Genomic DNA, 18,815 nt, shown 5'->3' on the forward strand with positions numbered 1-18,815 from the left:
TTCGATGATATCCCGAATTTCTTCAGATGCTCTAATATATACTATTGATTTGTCAATTTTTGCTCGGATGGCTTCTTGGATAGGATTACAAGATCTTATTTTGACTAGGACTTTTCTTGCGATTAGATTTTGGTTGTTTTTGTTGATATCGCAATTACAGGTATTGATTATCGGTCCTCACCATCCTGCCAATTTCCTGAAGTTAGATTCTTTCCAACAAGAAATTGGCATGCCATACATACTGATCCAGGCCAGCCTACCCAGAGGCAAAATTCTTTTCTCCCATTTTCGAAGATTAAGAATCCATCTCTTGAGATTATGATTTTCGTTCGACATTATGTTCTCGACAGCTAATTCTGACTTGAAGATAAGCATGATTTCAAGCCCTCTAGTGTATTTTATCACATAGTTGTTTAACCCTTCTTCTTCACAGATAGAGTGAAAGTGTTCCAGTACCTCCATACTTGTTACTTCACCAATAATAGCACATTTCATCGAGTTCACAAGGTCATTATCTTCCTCAATAGTGACCAATCTCTCTTTCTCAAGTGGGGTCTTGTTATCTAGGTTTGAATGGGGAAAGGAGTTGGGTTGGTTTCGATTACAGGGGTCAGGTATATCTTTTGTCTGGTAATGTTGAAAGGGTGGTTGTCTATGGTGTTGATGGTGAGATGTAGACTTGGGATCATGGTAAGATGCAGGGTTCCGTTGTTTTCGGGCCATAGGAGATGAATTTTGGAATGGTGCGTTGTGATTGGGAACGGTAGATTGTTGGTTTGGGGGTGGTTGGTTGGGGTGATGTGGTTTCTTAATGTTATATTTTCGAGAATATTGAAGACTTTGGTTCGTGTTTATAAAGGAAATAATGTTTGAGTTCAAAAAGTCTTATTGTGAGCATTTCGAATGATTTCAACAAAGATTCAGCTTCAAACGGGCAAGATAAAGCAAAAAGATTAAGATTAAAAAGAGTTGTTGTTCGGAAGTGCATCTCACGGTCATGTGGTTTCATTTCGCGGTCGCGAGGCTGTTGGTCCCGGGTGCGAAGTTGATAATTACGAGCGCGAGATTTTCACAGAAGTTAGAGTATCAAGAATTGTAATCTCGCGGTCGAGGGTGTCCTTGTCCCGGTCGCGAAATGGTGAATTTATGGATCTCGCGGTCGCGAGTTTCAGGGGTCTAGGTTGCGAGGATTGAGGCGGTTTGGAGCCCGAATTTTCATCTATAAATACCCCATTATACCCTAACTTTTTCATCAACCTTTTATATATGAATTTTCGGAGTTCTAGGTCGAAGTTTAGAGGGTTTTTCACGGTTGTTCTTGAAGTTTAACACTTGGATTCAATTTTGGCCAAGGATTAATCATTGGTACTTTCCATTCTTTAATTTTGATTAATACTATGGTTTTCTATTATCTATCTTTGTGTATGATTTCTTCTATAGCCATGTCTAGCTAAATCTTTATGTATCTACTTAGATGATTGAACCTAGATGATAGTTTGCTTATCTTTTGATTTTATATAATTGATTATGACTCTTGATTATGTTTGATTAAAGATCCATTGATCCGTAACCGAATCCGAGAGACAAGGAATTTGAGTTGGATTTAAATTGGAGTTGCGTTCCAATTGATAGAAGTAATAATAAAAGAATAAGACTTTTATTTTGTTTAGGAGTCCCAGTTATATATTAAGTAGGACTTGTTCTTTTGTTTTCTATAAAAAGACCATGTACCCCATAAAAGGAATGGAGGGCCTCTGTTTTTATGATGACCAAATCGTAAACTTAGAGAGAAATTAAAATAAAACAAAGTTGCTTCACATCTGCATTCTATCATCTTCTTATTTTAATATTGCTATTCTTATGCTATTCTTCTATTTTTTTTTATTTACGTAGAACAGCAACAAATCAACATACAATTATATACATACATAAACATCCTTACGAGTATCGTCGTGTTCTTAATCTCGTAACGAATCAAGTGGTATCAGAGTGCTTTTGTTCATACCTGTGTATGGTGCAAACGAAATCCGCATATAAATCTTCCGGTGAACCTTTGCAAGAATTAAGAAAACACCGAAACACAAAAAATCTCAAATTCCTCTTAATCTCGTAATGGATCATCCATCGTTGCTTATGCTTATTGATTGATTTGATTGCAAGTTTGTTAATTGATTTAATGACAGTTAAAAAGATTGATATACTTTTCTGGATTGTTGAAAGATAATTTAGATATTGTTAGATTGCATGCGAGACACCAGTATAAATTGTGATTGAATTGATTAACCAAATAAATTAATTGTGAGGTTAAAGCGGGACATTTAATTAATCTAAAATTGAATCATAATCATGAGTAATTGATTGATTGTGTTTTTGATTTGAGTAAGTAGACACTTGAAATGAGAAAAGAGGGAGTATCAACTATGAACTCTCTTTATCAAATTTTTTTTAATTTCCTACACTATCATTGTTTATTGTATTGGTATGCATGTGAGGGTGGAAGGCTAAAAATTACTTGCCAATGATAAAGGCATTTAACAAGTTGCAATTCCTCTCCTACTTTGTCTTGGACCTTAAGACTCGTTCAATTTATTAATATTGTTTATTTATTTTTTTCATTTGTGTAGGTGAGCCCTTCTTATACACTCTTTGTCTTTAACCTAACTTCCATTTAAAGCACCCCATTTCAAGTAAAAAGAAGATTCACCCATACGCTTTTCTCAGGACATGTTAACCATCATCTACATCTACATATCTACATATATTGTATAAAAAAGAAAAGAAATAAAAAGAAAGAAATACTAATGTCATTGTTCAAAGTTATTTGGACTTCAATAGCGAATACCTACCATATCTAGACGTTTTTTTGGGGTTGTTCATCATCATTGTCATGTTCATGCAACTTGCCCTCAAACTTATTTGTTCAATAAATTTGTGATGTTAATCACTTAAAATGTTTTTTAAAAGTCCGGTAAGGTAATCTAAATATTTTGAGTTCCTAGTGTAGGTTGTGATATAGCTATTTAAGTTATAGTAGGATTTCAAAGATGATCTGATAAACGGCTATAGTGACGAAAAACAATAACATTAACAAAATAAAACGAATACTAAACAAATACAGTAGATATTTATATATAGGAGGACAAGTTATGCTTTTGCTACATGGTAAAGACTACAACAAGATTTTCGATAAAGTCATCCATCAAATGTATCTATGGCATTGCTTGTTCCATCTTAATTACAACTATTCCAAAATAGTCTAGCTAGTGATTAGAATTTTAATGCTCACAAAACATTGTTATGTTTAAACCTTACTAGCATTATATCTTATGATGGTCAAATGAAAGACGGAAACGTTCATTGGATAATCTGATTAGACACCGTACATCTTAGTGAATATATATCCACTCCCCTCGTAGCCTAAACAGGAAAAACATTATATGTTTATCCTTGTTTCAACCTACCAACTCTCACAACAAAGGTAAAAATTCGTGTTCCATTTAGAAAAAGACGAGGAGGTGTTTTAAGAATTGGTTGTTCACTATTTTCTATTATACCAATAAGAAAGGGCAATTTTGGTTATTCACTTCATTCTCAAGATTTATTGACAATAAAGCTAGTGGACTCAATACCAATTTTAAAGCTAGCAACTACCTAGATTGAGCATCTTCAACAGAAGCAAATGATAACCTTAGTTAGCATATAAGGCAACATTTATTAAAGAGTTCAACAGTTTTGTTTCTTTCAGCAAAATGGCATTAGATCCGCAACAACAAACTCAAACGATGATGCGTATTAAAAACTCGGGGTTAGTAAGTTATAATACGAGCCCCATGATTGGAGATGATGAAGATGAATTGTCAAAATCTGCATTGATGGCTTTTAGAGCAAAAGAAGAGGAGATCAAGAAGAAGAAGATGGAGGTCAGGGAGAAAGTTCATGCTCATTTAGGCCGTGTCGAAGAAGAAACTAAAAAGTTGGCTGAAATTCGCGAAGTATGTTCATTAATTCTCTTTCTCTTATGCATTCACTCTTCTATATAACAGTATATTAGATTCTTGATTAGTATTCACATACAATTACGATGAATTTTAAGGTTCATACAACCATGTAACCCATGTTATAACAATATTGTTAACAACATGATTGGACTTTGACTTGATTCGACTCTTAGAAAGATGTACTTGAAAACGTTCGTTGTTAAGGTTTAATGTAATAACACGTAAACTACTGTGTTCTTGTGAATATCTTCATCACTAATTTGTTCATGTAACAACTCGTCATAACCAAAGTATGAACGCTTTATAACTTTAAAGTATTGGATAACCAATATTTTTCGTCATAATTTTTAGTTGATAGATATTTGGTTGGTATTGGTATATTGCTTTAGTTATGGGGGCGTTCACAGATAGCGTATCGGGATGTAGTGGATACACATTGTTCATGAATCCATTTCATTTAATAAAGCTATTAAATATTTATTATATAATTAGACAATAAATTAATAAGTGAGAATGAATAGGAGCTTGAAGCACTTGAAGATCCAAGGAGGAAGGAGGTAACAAGTGTTCGTAAGAGAATAGATGTGGTCAACAAAGAGCTAAAGCCATTGGGACAAAGCTGCTACAAGAAGGTGAAACATGCATCATCATCATCATTACTTTTAGAATAATCCTTTTACTTAATTAATTATACTTTTCTTTAATAATCATAATATCAGTCAATATCAAATATCAATTTAATCATATCAGTGATTGATTATTATTACACTATGTAACTCCTTTACTTCTTTGTATATAATTTCTAATAAATATTGTTCAATTAATAATGTAAAAATCATCAGGAAAAAGAGTACAGAGAAGTTTTAGAAGCCTTCAATGAAAAAAACAAGGAGAAAGCTCAACTTGTAGCAAGATTAATGGAGGTGAATCTTGCTTAATACCCACAAACCTTTTTTGATTTAATACTTAAATAATAAATGGTCATCTTTTAACAGTAAATACATTTATTTATGTTTTTATCACAATATAGTCTAGTGCTTTGGGTCTTGATAGACCATGGAAAGGGTCTCAAACGGTTACGAAATATCTTGATTAAACCACATATCACCCTCCTACCTGAAAATGAAAAACCTTATATCTATAATGTTTATTAACTTAAATCCTCTATTCTGTTATGAGTAAACCTTTTTTTTTTTTTCTCTCTCTCTTTTTGCAAACTAAATTGTAGTGGTATTGATCGATTTGGTTTTCGATTTCCTCAGTTTATTCGTTTGGTTTTCTCGTTTTGAAAATTTTGAAGGCAAAACAGAAAATCCACCAACATTGAATCAAATTTCAAAACCGAAACCAAACCAAATTTGGTACGATTTTTGTTAAAACTGAAAAATCAAAAAGATCATAATTAACCAATAATGATAAAATATCTATTTTAAGTTCGACTTTTGATTTGAAAATCGGTTGTAGTCTATATATATTACTACCTCCGTCCCACCAGAAGTGTCCACTTTGACTTTTGACAGTCTTTATTTTTCAACTTTGACTATAAATATTTATGTCCGTGTTATATAATATTTGATGAAAATTATATGAATGGATTGAGTTTTAATTGTGTTTTCATTGATATAACTTTCATCAAATATTATATAACACGAACAAAAATATCTAAAGTCAAAGTTGAATAAAGAAGACTGGAAAAAGTCAAAGTGGACACTTCTGGTGGGACGGAAATTTAATACAATATTAGTTAATGATTTGTTATCACACTTATTATTTGTTTGATCATGAAGTTGGTGAGTGAAAGCGAAAGAGTTAGGATGAAGAAGCTTGAAGAATTGAACAAGAACATTGAATATTTGGGACAACATGCTCCAAGGTGAAGATGATAATAATATAACCAATTACTTCATGTCTCCAGTTAAATGTCATTTTTTCTTTTGATTGATTACTGTAATGCTTTCATAACTACTGACTTATTCCAAGTGCTTTTTGTGTGATGATTTTACTTGTATTCTCAAACTTGTTTATGGGCTTGTGTACGACACAAAACATGTAATAATTTTAGTACGAGTCAGAATTGAGCTTGTTGGGTTGCCTTGATTTTTTTTTTTTTTTTTTTTTTTTTTTTTTGTTAAGCATTCAGAGTAATTTTGATTCAACTTATGAGGAGTGAATTCATACATGTAAGTTATGATCTTTAAACATCACATATTCATTCAGTATATTCAGTATACCATTTAAACAGTTTATAATTAAAATATAAAATAAATTAAAATACCTGATAGTATTAACTAGCAATCATCATTCTTCGAATTCGCAATCTAAGAAAACGGTTTTGGTTGTGCTGGTGTTAGTCGGTTCAGGTATTTTCTAAAGGTTATGGGTTTAGTCTTCATTTGTTTTTGTTGCTATTTGGTTTAAGGTGCTTAGTTAGGTTTATGTTGGTCTATATGGTGTGGTTTTGGCTTCAGGTTTTGTGTTTAGGTATTGTGTGATGTTTCTCGTGTTGTTGTTGTTCATTTACGATGTGTTGCTAGCTTCTTGCTAGTTATTGATACATTTAGCCTTAAAAAAAAAAAAGGAAAAAAAAAAAAAAAAAAAAAAAACAATCATATGACTAATAATCACATATTCAATTTCATGTTTATTGAAAACTTCTTTTGTTTCATAACTCATCATCAAACTTATTTTACTTTCATAAACTCAAATTTCAATATAGCTACCTTTTCAAATTAACCGTCACAAAATGTCATAATACATCCTAAGATGACCAGAAAAATAGTCTAAAACGGTCATACAATAACCCGATTAGTCCGTGCAGATCTGAGTAGAAATACTCGCTTCACTAGGACCATGTTTAACGGTAGCGTGTTGGGGTCTGTGCTCCTAGCACACACACAACACGCCTCTAGTTGGAAGCAAACAAGGTGGTGTGTTACTTGAAAGCATCGGATGGAATTTAGGTGTGTTGATGACGTGGTTTAATTCAATTGGTCATCTAATACTTTTTAAATCCATTTTTTACCCAATTTTCAATCATATTTTGACGCATCACTCAACATGCCCCTCAACCCATCACCCCATTATTTCCCAGTTTACAAACACGTCCGCCAAGCACCCACCCTACCCCCCAACACGCCACATTTGCACATCAACAATTATAAATGGTCTAAGTAACTTAAACAAGAAAAACCTCTTTCACTAATTTGATTAAATCTAGAAAATAAAAACTGCCACAGTCATTACAAAACTATTGATACACCCAGACAATTCAACTCCAACCAACCTACCGATTGATGATCGGTCAGATAGTAGTAGTATCAAGTCTGAAGTTTGTTGGTATTTGAAAATATTCTTACGAAAAACAAGTCTTGACTTCTCCGTTTAAATGACATTTAGGAACCAAAAACCAAGCCAAATCAAACATAGCCAATTGTGGTACCTACATTGTCTGTTCCCAGATCGATATTTGGGTTTTTGATCAGAAACTTCCTTAAAAATATCAATCAGCAATTACCTTTCAACATGTCTTGAACTTCTTATGTGATTAGAGGGATATTAGGAGTTGCTTATATGCAAGTGTTTATGGCTTCAACACTACATTTTAAGTAAGCACCACTTCAACAGTGTTTTTATATCCGTGAAAAGAAGCTAAAATGCAGCAGCTATCTAAACACTCCAAAGTACATTTTGGCTTGCAAGAAAATTAGAAACCCGAAATCTATAATCACAAAACACCATCTAAATAGTCTTCTACCTCTACATAAACATAGTCAATAGGGTCATGAGTCGCTACTAATTCTAGTACTCAGATAATTTCCTAACTATTAACAGCTAGAAAAGTACAACAAATGCTGCTGCATTCCTGCTATAATGTCTTGTTTTCAATCGATTAGCATGAAACATTATCCACATACCACTTAAAACAAACCAGTTTTAATATTAATTAAATCAATAAAAATAATGTAGTGAAACAGGATCAATAGAACAATAACAATACCCAAACCCGTGAATGCCGCTTATAGAGGAGGTAGGATGTAGGCAGAATCAAAGAACTCAGTTTATCACTTGTCACAACACACGTCTCTAAATTATCTTTTCTGTTAATTGATTATAATGATGATCAAAATAATGGTTTGCCAGAAAATGGCTTCTGAGTATCAGAATATTATTCTACATTTGATGAAGAAGATAATCTTACAGAATCAACGGTTTTAAGTTGATCAAGTTGCTTCTTCCCACGACGAAGCAAGTACTCAATATGTAGAAAATTCTTGCGATCAATCAGTTGTGAATTTCTACGAAACTCTGCTGATACAATTGATTCAATCTGGGCTCGATTTTCGGGTGATTTGGAACGTGCAGTTCTAAGAAATCCTCGGTATAATGAAAGAACTTGCTTCTGAATGCCGGATAACTTTTGTCCCCTAGAAGCTCCCATTGCATCTTCTCTACAAGTTTACCCTTACCACCTCTTAACTTTTTACAATTTATACTGCCCAAAAAATTAGGTATCAATCAAGCAGTACATAATGAGCATACAGATTTTATATATTTAGGGTTTAGGATAAAAACAAAATAGATCAAATATAGACCGTGCATTTGATAAATACAACGCATTGTTGCATTAATCAATTCATGTTGTGTCATTTTAGTTCCAAACCCTTCATCTTGCATACATTCGTTACGATTCGTAGTACTTATGTACTGATAAAGATTTGAATCAAGGTGGTAAGATCATGACCGCTTACTTTGAGAGGGATTACTTAAATTGAACCATTTAACTGCTTAAAAACCTACTTTTTTGAAGCCCTTATTTCATTCTTAATCGAAAAGCAAATTTTGATTTACTGTTGGTACCTACTTACATGTTCAGCAGATTAATACTTTCAAAATTGCAATCCCAGAAAATTTGGGTACTTAAATATTATAGATTTGACATATCAGATATGATTTTATATACAGTAATTTTCAATGGTCTAGTAGAATACAATAGAATCCCATATATAATTATCCTAAATCTGATCATATTGAACTTCAAGTAATTACAATATGAGCCCTAAAGTTCATAAAAATAATGAAAGTAAACTTTGAATTACTAAATCCAACTTCGTAATAATAATCCAAACGAACATTAATATCAATCAATTAACTAGATCTTCATAATCATATCCCAATCCATAAATATTAATCGACTGTAGATAATATCTAACCTATTAAAATCGAGAAAAACAAAAATCAAATAATGGAGAAATGAAATATAACGAACCTTGTTAGGAATTACAGCATACGAGCTTCGTTGGATGGATGCTGTTGCTTCAAATTGCTAATTGATTCTTGCAGGGGAGGCTGTTCGGCTGGCGGGGAATGGTTTGGGCTGATTAATGGGCTTGACTTCTACAATAAGATTTGGACCGGCCTCAAAACACCAACTAAGATTTAAATAGGTGAAATTGATCAAAATACACTTTTTTTAAGGCTTCAAATAAAATACACTTTTTTAAAAAAAATTGTCTTTTTACACCATTCGGTAGACGGAATTTCCGTCTACCACCTTTATCTGTCGTCTACTACCATTTTTACAAAGTAGTCGACGGTGAGATAAAGGTGGTAGACGAATTCTCGTCTACTGGCAGGGTTAGTAGACAGCGAGAACAAAGTAGTAGACAGACATTTACAAAGTAGTCAACTGTCTACTATCTTGTTGTTACTGTCTACTGCCTTCTTGTTCCTGTCTACTGCCTTGTTAGTGTCTACAAGGCAGTAGACAGTAACAACAAGGCAGTAGACAGCAACAACAAGGCAGTAGACGGTCGACTATTTTGTAAATTCTGTCTACCACCTTTATCTCACCGTCGACTACTTTGTAAAAATGGTAGTAGACGACAGATAAAGGTGGTAGACGGAAATCCCGTCTACGAATGGTGTAAAAAGACAATTTTTTTTAAAAAGTGTATTTTGTTTGAAGCCTTAAAAAAGTGTATTTTGAACAATTTCCCTTTAAATAGACACTAATTTTATGGTAACAATTTAGAATTTTTCAAACACCAACTTTGACGGTAGTGGCGGATGCAGAATTTTTTTTCACCGGGATAAAAAACATTTAAAACTGTAGCAATTTTTTGGGCAAAATATGAAGATTTTGGAGCAAAAAATTACTGTAAGTTTTTAGGAAAATTATGAAGGTTTTGGAACAAAATTTGAATGTTTGTGTGCACAATTTGATGATTTGGAGCAAAATTTAATGATTTTGTGATAAAATATATAGGTTTTGGGGAAAAAAAAAAAAATTCACCGGAAGCAAAGTTGAAAAATCCAAAATTTTTACACTAAAAAATCCACTCCCCCCTGGTTCCCACATAAATCAGCCCCTGTTTCCCGGTATCATTAAATTACATACATTTTATTATACATAGCGATTAAATATTGACTTTTTAGTAATCTTTATTAAGGAATGCTTACATTTTTTCTAATTTAATTTGATATAGATAAAGATGAAAATATGAATATAGAAGGATTATATATAGTAATCGATGAATGAATAACCATATTTACTTATAGTGTTGAATAAACGGTATAAATGACAAAAATGATACAAGCAAACCCCAAACAATAATTATATTCATTCATATCCAACAGAGAAAATTTTGACGGAAAAGTATGTATATGAGATAGCTTTATAAACACGGTATGGTAAAAAAAAAATGAAAACAATAAACTTGAATTGTGTTAGAAAAAATCCCAAAAAGTTTCTAATACGGTTTCAAGCGGTTTCTTCCTATAAACACAATTCAAGTATTTGCCTCACAAGTCGTTCAACATCCAATTCACATCTCGAAAACACACATCAAATACATCATATTGACGATTGCAAAAGCTAACTTGTAATCGGTGATCGATCTCTTTAACCACCCTCGTTTGATCTTGAATTTCGACCGGATTTACACGATTTTTGAAGAGTTGAACGATCGATCATACATAATCCTAAAATTTTGCACTAAAGCTAATCTTTACTTAATCAATTCTTTTATTTCTTTTCACTTGTATTTCTTTTCCTTTAAATAAACTTTGAACCTGAGTGTTAATAGTATACGTATAACTTACTAACGGGAAGGTTTGGAAGCTTTAAGCCACGGGAATATACTCCATCCGTCTCATAAAAATTGTTAGATATGAGTATTTGTTAAAATTAAGATAGATTAATAAATTGTCTAATTTGCGATTCATTTAACGTTGTTATAAAGAGTAATTAATAAATTAATTATTATATTTAATTTTTTTTCAATAATAAAAGAAGCATAATTGAAACCCAATTTATTTATCGTTATTTGGAGTAAAAGACATTAATTTTGGGACGAGAGGAGTATAAGACAATATATATATAGGGGCAGGATCAATGAGGAAGTAACCAATCGGGGGGAAGCGGGGGGAAGCAAAATTTTTATTTTTTTCATTTTTTTGGAATTTTTTTTTCCGGCATCAAGATCACACGAAAATATGAACATTTAGAAGAGACACTGTGACGACCCGGAAATTTTCGACCAAATTTAAACTTTATTCTTATATGATTTCGACACGATAAGCAAAGTCTGTAACGTTGAATCTTAAAACTTTTGAACCGTTTCATGAAATCATTTGACCTTGACAATTCCCGACGATTCACGAACATCGGTGTGAAAATAAATAGGTAAATACATATGAAATCTATACATAAGTAATATATATATATATATATATATATATATATATATATATATATATATATATATATATATATATATATATATATATAAAATTAATAAATATTAAAGATTAAGTAAATTATATAATTGTTAGATATTATATAATAAATGATAATATATTAAAATTAATTACAAGTTTAAATATAATTATTGTAATAATATTATTATCATTACTAGTATTATTGTTAAGTAGTATTATTATTAATAATATTAAAATATATTGTTATTATTAGTATTATACTCATAATTAGTATTATCATTACTTTCATTATAATTATTATTGTTAATATTAATAATTGTTTTAGTAATATTATTATTTTTAATATAAAATATGTATATAAAATTTGATATATGTAGCGACCCGACAAAATCGTCATTTGACGGCGCCGTCTACTTAGGTCCCGTTACGTGGTCATAAGTCTTTAAAACAACGTTTGACCAAAAGTATGTCGCATTCATTTCAAAAGTAAAGATGTTTCAAGGTTTACAAAGTAGTTCGACAACTAGTTACGTTACAAAGTTTAAAGTACAAATGAAACATATGCGACACAATTTGAAAGTAGCCAAAAGACGCTCCACGTATGCATGTATACTCGACATCCAAGCAAGTATCAAAAGTAATGAGCGGAAGCATGTATCACAAAACGTTCAAGGACCTGAGAAAAACATAGAAATCTGTCAACGAAAACGTTGGTGAAATCTTAGGTTTAAGTAAGTAAGTACAAGTGAACCACAAGATTTGTAACATTGATATAATAGTAATACATTCCAAAAGTTAATATTCACGAGCACCCAATTATCAATGCTTAACATTCCTTCCATAGAACCCCATCACAATAGTGTTAGAATATACACTGTTTCTCGAAAATATATTTCATTCGTCAACGGTAGTGAACCGTTTGAATGAGGGTTTGTCTAACCCATATGGCCATATAACATAAGTTCTCGCTTACACCCGGCAAGTGTAACTAATGATAATCGAATTGAGGATTTTTGTTCAAACTCGTATGTAGAATGTTTGTTTTCCTGTACTTTTGTTCACTTAGTAAAAAGAAACGTTTATGTTTTCTCATCCCAAATATAAGTTCAAAAGAGTAAAAGTGGGACTATGATCTCACCTTGTGTGCACGTAGGTATAAGTACTTCAACAAGTAAACGTGTGCAAGAACGAATGCTAGTCTTGACCTAAACAAATAGGTTTGTATCAATATCGGTAAACACGGTCGGTCAAAGTGTTCAATTAGTCCTATGGCTCGTTACGACTCGATTACATAGCATGTGGATCAAATTATCAAGTTTCATGCAAGATACAAGTATAGAAGGATGTTAGAACGATCGCATAAACATTTGGTTAAGTTTGACAAAAGTCAAACTTTGGTCAAAGTCAAAGTCAAAGTCAGCGGGGTCAGGTCGGGTATCCGACAATTTTTCCATGATGAGAAAGTATATATAAGCATGTCGGCCAAGTTTCATGTTAATCGGAGTTATGAGTAAGCGGGGGTGAAAACGTGAAAATCAAAAGAATTTGGGACAGTCCAGAATGGCGCGCCGCGCAGGGTTTTGGCGCGCCGCTCCATTTCTCGGTTCAGCAAGTCTGGCAGTTTTCAAGTGTTCCAAACGAGTCAAACTTCAAACAAACATAATTTACGAACCGTAAACACTTAAAAAGCGTATCTTATATCGTTGGAAAGGTATTTTGACAAGGAAAACAACTAAACACATTTCATCAATCACATTTACCTTTACGACAACAAAAATCACATTCAAAGCTCTCATTTAATGCATTCAAGTTCATAAATGCCATTCGATGATTCGGCAACCAATTTACATGAATGATATGCCATTTCAAAGGTAATCAAGCATACAATACAACCTAACACTTACAAATAACATTTCATGTCATTTAAAGCATCAAAAGTCCATTTCAAGTTCATCAAACCCTAACCCAATTTCACCAAAATCACTAATCAAGTTCATGAAGTTTTCTAAAGCAACCTACACATCAAATTGAAGCTAGTGATTCTAGGAACACATTTAATACTTGCACTTTATCATAACAACAACATTTAAGCAACCAAATCAACAATCAAACACACCAAACTTTCAAGTTCATGCTAGTTACTAAAAATAACAAGATCGAACATATAAATCATATATTCATGTTAGACTTAAGCCATAGACACTAATTAACAACTTTATAAGTTAAAAACATCAAGAACACGAAATCTAGTGATTTTAGAAAGTTACCCAAATGTAATGAAATCGGTATGGAATCGAAGAGGAAGTTGCAAGGATTCCAAATATGTAATTTGTTTGGATTGAAGCTTGCTAGATTTGATTTGGATGATGAATCTTTGAAATGGAGAATTGGAAGAAAATGTGGAAGTGTTAAAAGAAAATGGAAATGGAAAATAGAAAATAGAAAAGAAAGGAGATGGGTGTTGACTAGTCAAAAGCTAGTCACATCTTTGCTCCCTTGGCGAAACTAGTCCCTCGAGTTCGGTTGCGGTTGCGTGAATTACCTAGACGAGATATTTTTAAAACGCGTATTAACGAAGGATGTTATAATCATATAACGGACTTTAAATAATTAAACGGAAAAGTAAACGGAAAAAGGCTGGATGTTACATTACCTACTCCTTAAAAGAAATTTCGTCCCGAAATTTAAGTAGGCGTAGTAGTCGTTGTTTCTTCCTCGAAATCTTGTGTTTCCGGAACCGGGAACAAGTGAGGGTATTTCTTTTGCATTTGATCTTGCCTTTCCCAAGTAAACTCGGGTCCTCTTTTGGCATTCCAATGAACCTTGACAATCGGGATTCGACTTTGTTTCAACATCTTGACGGATGTGTCCACAATTTTAACCGGTTCTTCCACAAAATGAAGTTTGTCATCAATAGTAAGTTCCTCGAGAGGGATGACGATATCGGGTTCGGCAAGACACTTTTTCAAGTTAGATACATGGAAGGTAGGATGACCGGAGCTCAATTGAGATGGAAGATCTAAACGATAACCAACGGTTCCAATACGCTCCAAGATTTCGAAAGGATCAATATACCGCGGATTTAGCTTCCCGCGTTTCCCAAAACGGATTACACCTTTCCAATGTGCGACTTTTAACATTACGCGATCACCGACTTGAAATTCGAGGTCATTGCATCGTTTGTCGGTATAGCTCTTTTGATGACTTCGGGCTGTCCTAAGCCTATCTCGGATTTGAACAATTTTCTCGGTTGTTTCATGAATGAGTTCGGGTCCGGTGATTTGTGTGTCGCCTACTTCGGCTCAACAAAGAGGTGAACGACATTTTTGGCCATATAAAGCTTCGAATGGTGCGGCGTTAATACTCGCGTGATAACTATTATTGTAGGAGAATTCGGCGAGAGGCAAGTGCTTATCCCAAGCTTTTCCAAAGTCGACAACGCAATCTCGTAGCATGTCTTCCAAGGTTTGAATTGTGCGTTCGCTTTGTCCGTTTGTTTGCGGATGGTATGCGGTGCTCATGTCTAAACGTGTTCCTAACGCTTCTTGTAAAGTACGCCAAAATCTAGAAACAAAACGGCCATCTCGGTCGGAGATAATCAATAAGGGTACACCGTGTCGGGCTATGATTTCTTTAATGTAAAGTTGTGCGAGTTTCTCCATGTTGTCGATTTCCTTCATGGCTAGGAAATGCGCGGATTTAGTGAGACGGTCAACAATAACCCAAATAGTATCATATCCGCCAACCGTCTTTGGTAGTTTGGTGATAAAATCCATCGTTATCCTTTCCCACTTCCATTGCGGGATTTCGGGTTGTTGAAGTAGTCCGGACGGTCTTTGATGTTCGCCTTTGACTTTGGAGCAAGTTAGGCACTTTCCAACATAAGTAGCAACGTCCTTTTTAATGTTCGGCCACCAATATTGTTCTTTAAGGTCATGGTACATCTTATTGGCACCGGGGTGAATCGAGTATCGTGACTTATGGGCTTCGTCTAAAATAAGGCTTCGCAAGTCCCCATAACTAGGCATCCAAATTCTTCCGACGAAATATCGGAGTCCGGTTTCTTTAACTTCGAATCGAGAGGTGAGGATGTTCAAGTGTTCGAGAGAAATGTTTTCATCCTTGAGAGCCTCGTCTTGGGCTACACGAATTTGACTATTAAGGTTGGTGTGGATGGTGATGTTTAAAGCTCGAACACGAAGAGGCACAACTCTTTCTTTTCGACTCAAGGCATCGGCTACTACGTTTGCCTTCCCGGGATGGTAACGAAGCTCACAATCATAATCGTTTAAAGTTTCAATCCACCGTCGTTGTCTCATGTTTAGTTGCTTTTGATCGAAGATGTGTTGAAGGCTTTTGTGATCGGTGAAGATGGTACTTTTGGTTCCATAAAGATAATGTCTCCACATTTTAAGTGTGAAGAAAACGGCTCCGAGTTCGAGATCATGTGTCGTGTAGTTTCGTTCATGAATTTTGAGTTGTCGTGAAAAATAAGCAATGACTTTCTTTCGTTGCATCAACACGCACCCAAAACCATGTTTCGAAGCATCGCAATATACAACAAAATCATCATTGCCTTCAGGAAGTGATAAGATAGGAGCGGTGGTTAGCTTTGTTTTCAAGATTTGAAATGCGGATTCTTGTTCGGTTGACCAAATGAATTTCTTTCCCTTGTGAGTTAACGCGGTTAGAGGTCGAGCAACCAAAGAGAAATCCTTGATGAATCTACGGTAGTATCCGGCGAGACCCAAAAATTGACGGATGTGAGTAGGAGTAGTAGGAGTCTCCCATTTACTAATGGCTTCGATTTTTGTTAGATCGACTTTAATACCTTGATCACTTACAACATGACCAAGAAATTGAACTTCCTTCAACCAAAATTCGCACTTGGAGAATTTGGCATAGAGTCGTTCTTGTCTTAAAAGTTCAAGCACAAGTCGGAGATGTTCCTCGTGTTCTTCTTCGCTCCTAGAATAGACCAAAATATCATCGATGAACACGATAACGAATTTGTCGAGGTACGGTTTGCACACGCGGTTCATAAGATCCATGAACACCGCCGGTGCGTTAGTGAGACCAAATGGCATGACAAGGAATTCATAACTACCATAACGAGTCCGGAAAGCGGTTTTGGAGACATCTTCCCCCTTAACCCTTAATTGATGATAACCCGAGCGGAGATCGATCTTAGAATATACACGAGATCCTTGTAGTTGATCAAAGAGGTCATCGATGTGAGGAAGAGGATATCGGTTCTTAACCGTCAATTTGTTTAGTTCACGATAATCAATGCACATTCGTAGGGATCTGTCTTTCTTTTTAACAAACAAAATTGGAGCACCCCATGGTGAATGGCTAGGTTGGATAAAACCACGGTCAAGTAGTTCTTGGATTTGACTTTGCAATTCTTGCATTTCGGATGGAGAAAGTCTATATGGTGCACGTGCTACGGGTACGGCTCCCGGAATAAGATCGATTTGGAATTCTACCGGTCGATGAGGTGGAAGACCCGGAAATTCGTCGGGAAATACATCGAAAAAGTCACTAACAATTGGCACATCATCGATATGCTTCTCATCGGACTCGACTTTCATAATGTGGGCAAGGATCGCAAAACAACCCTTACGAAGTAGTTTTCTAACTTTAAGGCACGAAACGAGGTTGAGTCCGGTGCAACTCTTATCGCCATAAACAATCAAAGGTTCACCATTCTCGATAGGAATTTGGATTGCGTTAAGATCACAAAGGATGTAAGATTTCGTTTTGGCTAACCAATTCATACCGATTATTACATCGAAGCTTCCTAGTTCCATGGGTATCAAGTCAATTTCAAACTCATTACCCAAAATATTTAATGTACACCCCTGGTAATATGTGTCGGCACTCAATAGTTTCCCGTTGGCCACTTCAATGGTATAAGTGGTATCTAGTGGGAGTGGTGGAGTGCTAAAAGAATGAATCAAAGTCTTGGATACAAAGCATTTATCGGCACTCGAATCGAATAAACAAGTAACATAAGTGTTGTTGAGAAGAAACGTACCCGTGACTAATTCATTGTCATCTCGGGCTTCCTCGGTGTTGATGTTGAAAGCTCGGCCGCGCGTATTGGGGTTATCTTTCTTCTTCAGGCATGCGTTTCTATAATGGCCCGTTTGGCCACATTCGTAACAAGTGCCCATTTTTGGTGCATTGGGCCCCTTTCGAGCGATGGAGGTGACACTTTTACATTCGTTGGCCTTATGACCAACTCCTTGGCATCGATGGTAAATTAGCTTGCCAAATTCACCAAAGTGGTGCTTGTTGCATTTGTTGCAAAGAGGTAGGTTTCCGGCATAACCTTTCTTGCCGTCGGAGGTGTAAGGCTTCTTGGCACAGTTGTTGTTGCTTGATTGGGGGGCTTTCCATTTTCTTTTGTTGTTACCCGACTTATCCTCGGCTTTAGGTGCCAGCACTATAATTTCGTCCACCGTTTCTATCAACTTGCGGGCCATGTTCAAAGCTTCTTGATGATTAGTGGGTTTGGATGACATTACCCCGTGTTTGATGCTCTTTGGGAGACCATCCATGTAAAGTTCAACCCTTAAAGCTTCGGGGTTCACAAGGTTTGGGCACATTAAGGCTAGTTCAGAAAATCGTTGATTATAAGCCTTGAGATCGTTTTCGATCGCCTTCAAAGTTCTTAGCTCTTGTTCGAGCCTTCGGGTTTCTTCACGAGGGAAATATTCGATGATCATCTTTTCCCTTAAGTCGGCCCAAGAGAGGGCTTGAGCTTCATCGGTACCCACCGATTGTACATAAGTGTTCCACCATGTGAGGGCGACACCGGCGAAAGTGTGAGTGGAGTATTTGACCTTATCTTGGTCCCGACAACCGCTTATACTAAAAATGGCCTCCGTTTGTTCTAACCATCGTGTGAGAGTAACCGGTCCCTCGGTCCCATCAAAAGTGTGAGGTTTGCACCCCATGAAGGCTTTGTAGGAGCACCCTTCGCTTGAGTTACCGGCCCCTTGATTGTTGTTGTTGTGGTTGTTATTATTGTTGTTGTTGGAGGAGTGACCGGCCATGGCCGCATCCACGGTGGTGGCTATCATCCGTTGA

General features: G+C 35.0%; 1 protein-coding gene across 1 annotated transcript; it reads left to right on the forward strand.

Annotated features, from left to right (window-relative positions):
* Positions 1-3,793: 3,793 nt before the first annotated feature.
* Positions 3,794-6,059, forward strand: LOC139866902 (uncharacterized). Its single transcript, XM_071855197.1, has 4 exons — positions 3,794-3,992; positions 4,520-4,630; positions 4,841-4,921; positions 5,786-6,059. The coding sequence occupies exons 1-4, from the start codon at positions 3,831-3,833 to the stop codon at positions 5,873-5,875; spliced, it is 444 nt and encodes a 147-aa protein (XP_071711298.1). The 5' UTR covers positions 3,794-3,830; the 3' UTR covers positions 5,876-6,059.
* Positions 6,060-18,815: the final 12,756 nt, after the last annotated feature.

This window comes from Rutidosis leptorrhynchoides, chromosome 1 (assembly GCF_046630445.1).
Source record: "Rutidosis leptorrhynchoides isolate AG116_Rl617_1_P2 chromosome 1, CSIRO_AGI_Rlap_v1, whole genome shotgun sequence".
NCBI lineage: Eukaryota > Viridiplantae > Streptophyta > Magnoliopsida > Asterales > Asteraceae > Rutidosis > Rutidosis leptorrhynchoides.

Bases quoted from the DNA above. Each gene is read 5' to 3' on its own strand.
- LOC139866902 (XM_071855197.1), top strand. From the start codon at position 3,831: ATGATTGGAGATGATGAAGATGAATTGTCAAAATCTGCATTGATGGCT. The intron at 3,993-4,519 runs GTATGTTCATTA...GAGAATGAATAG, and splicing joins AGTTGGCTGAAATTCGCGAA to GAGCTTGAAGCACTTGAAGA. The intron at 4,631-4,840 runs GTGAAACATGCA...AAAAATCATCAG, and splicing joins GACAAAGCTGCTACAAGAAG to GAAAAAGAGTACAGAGAAGT.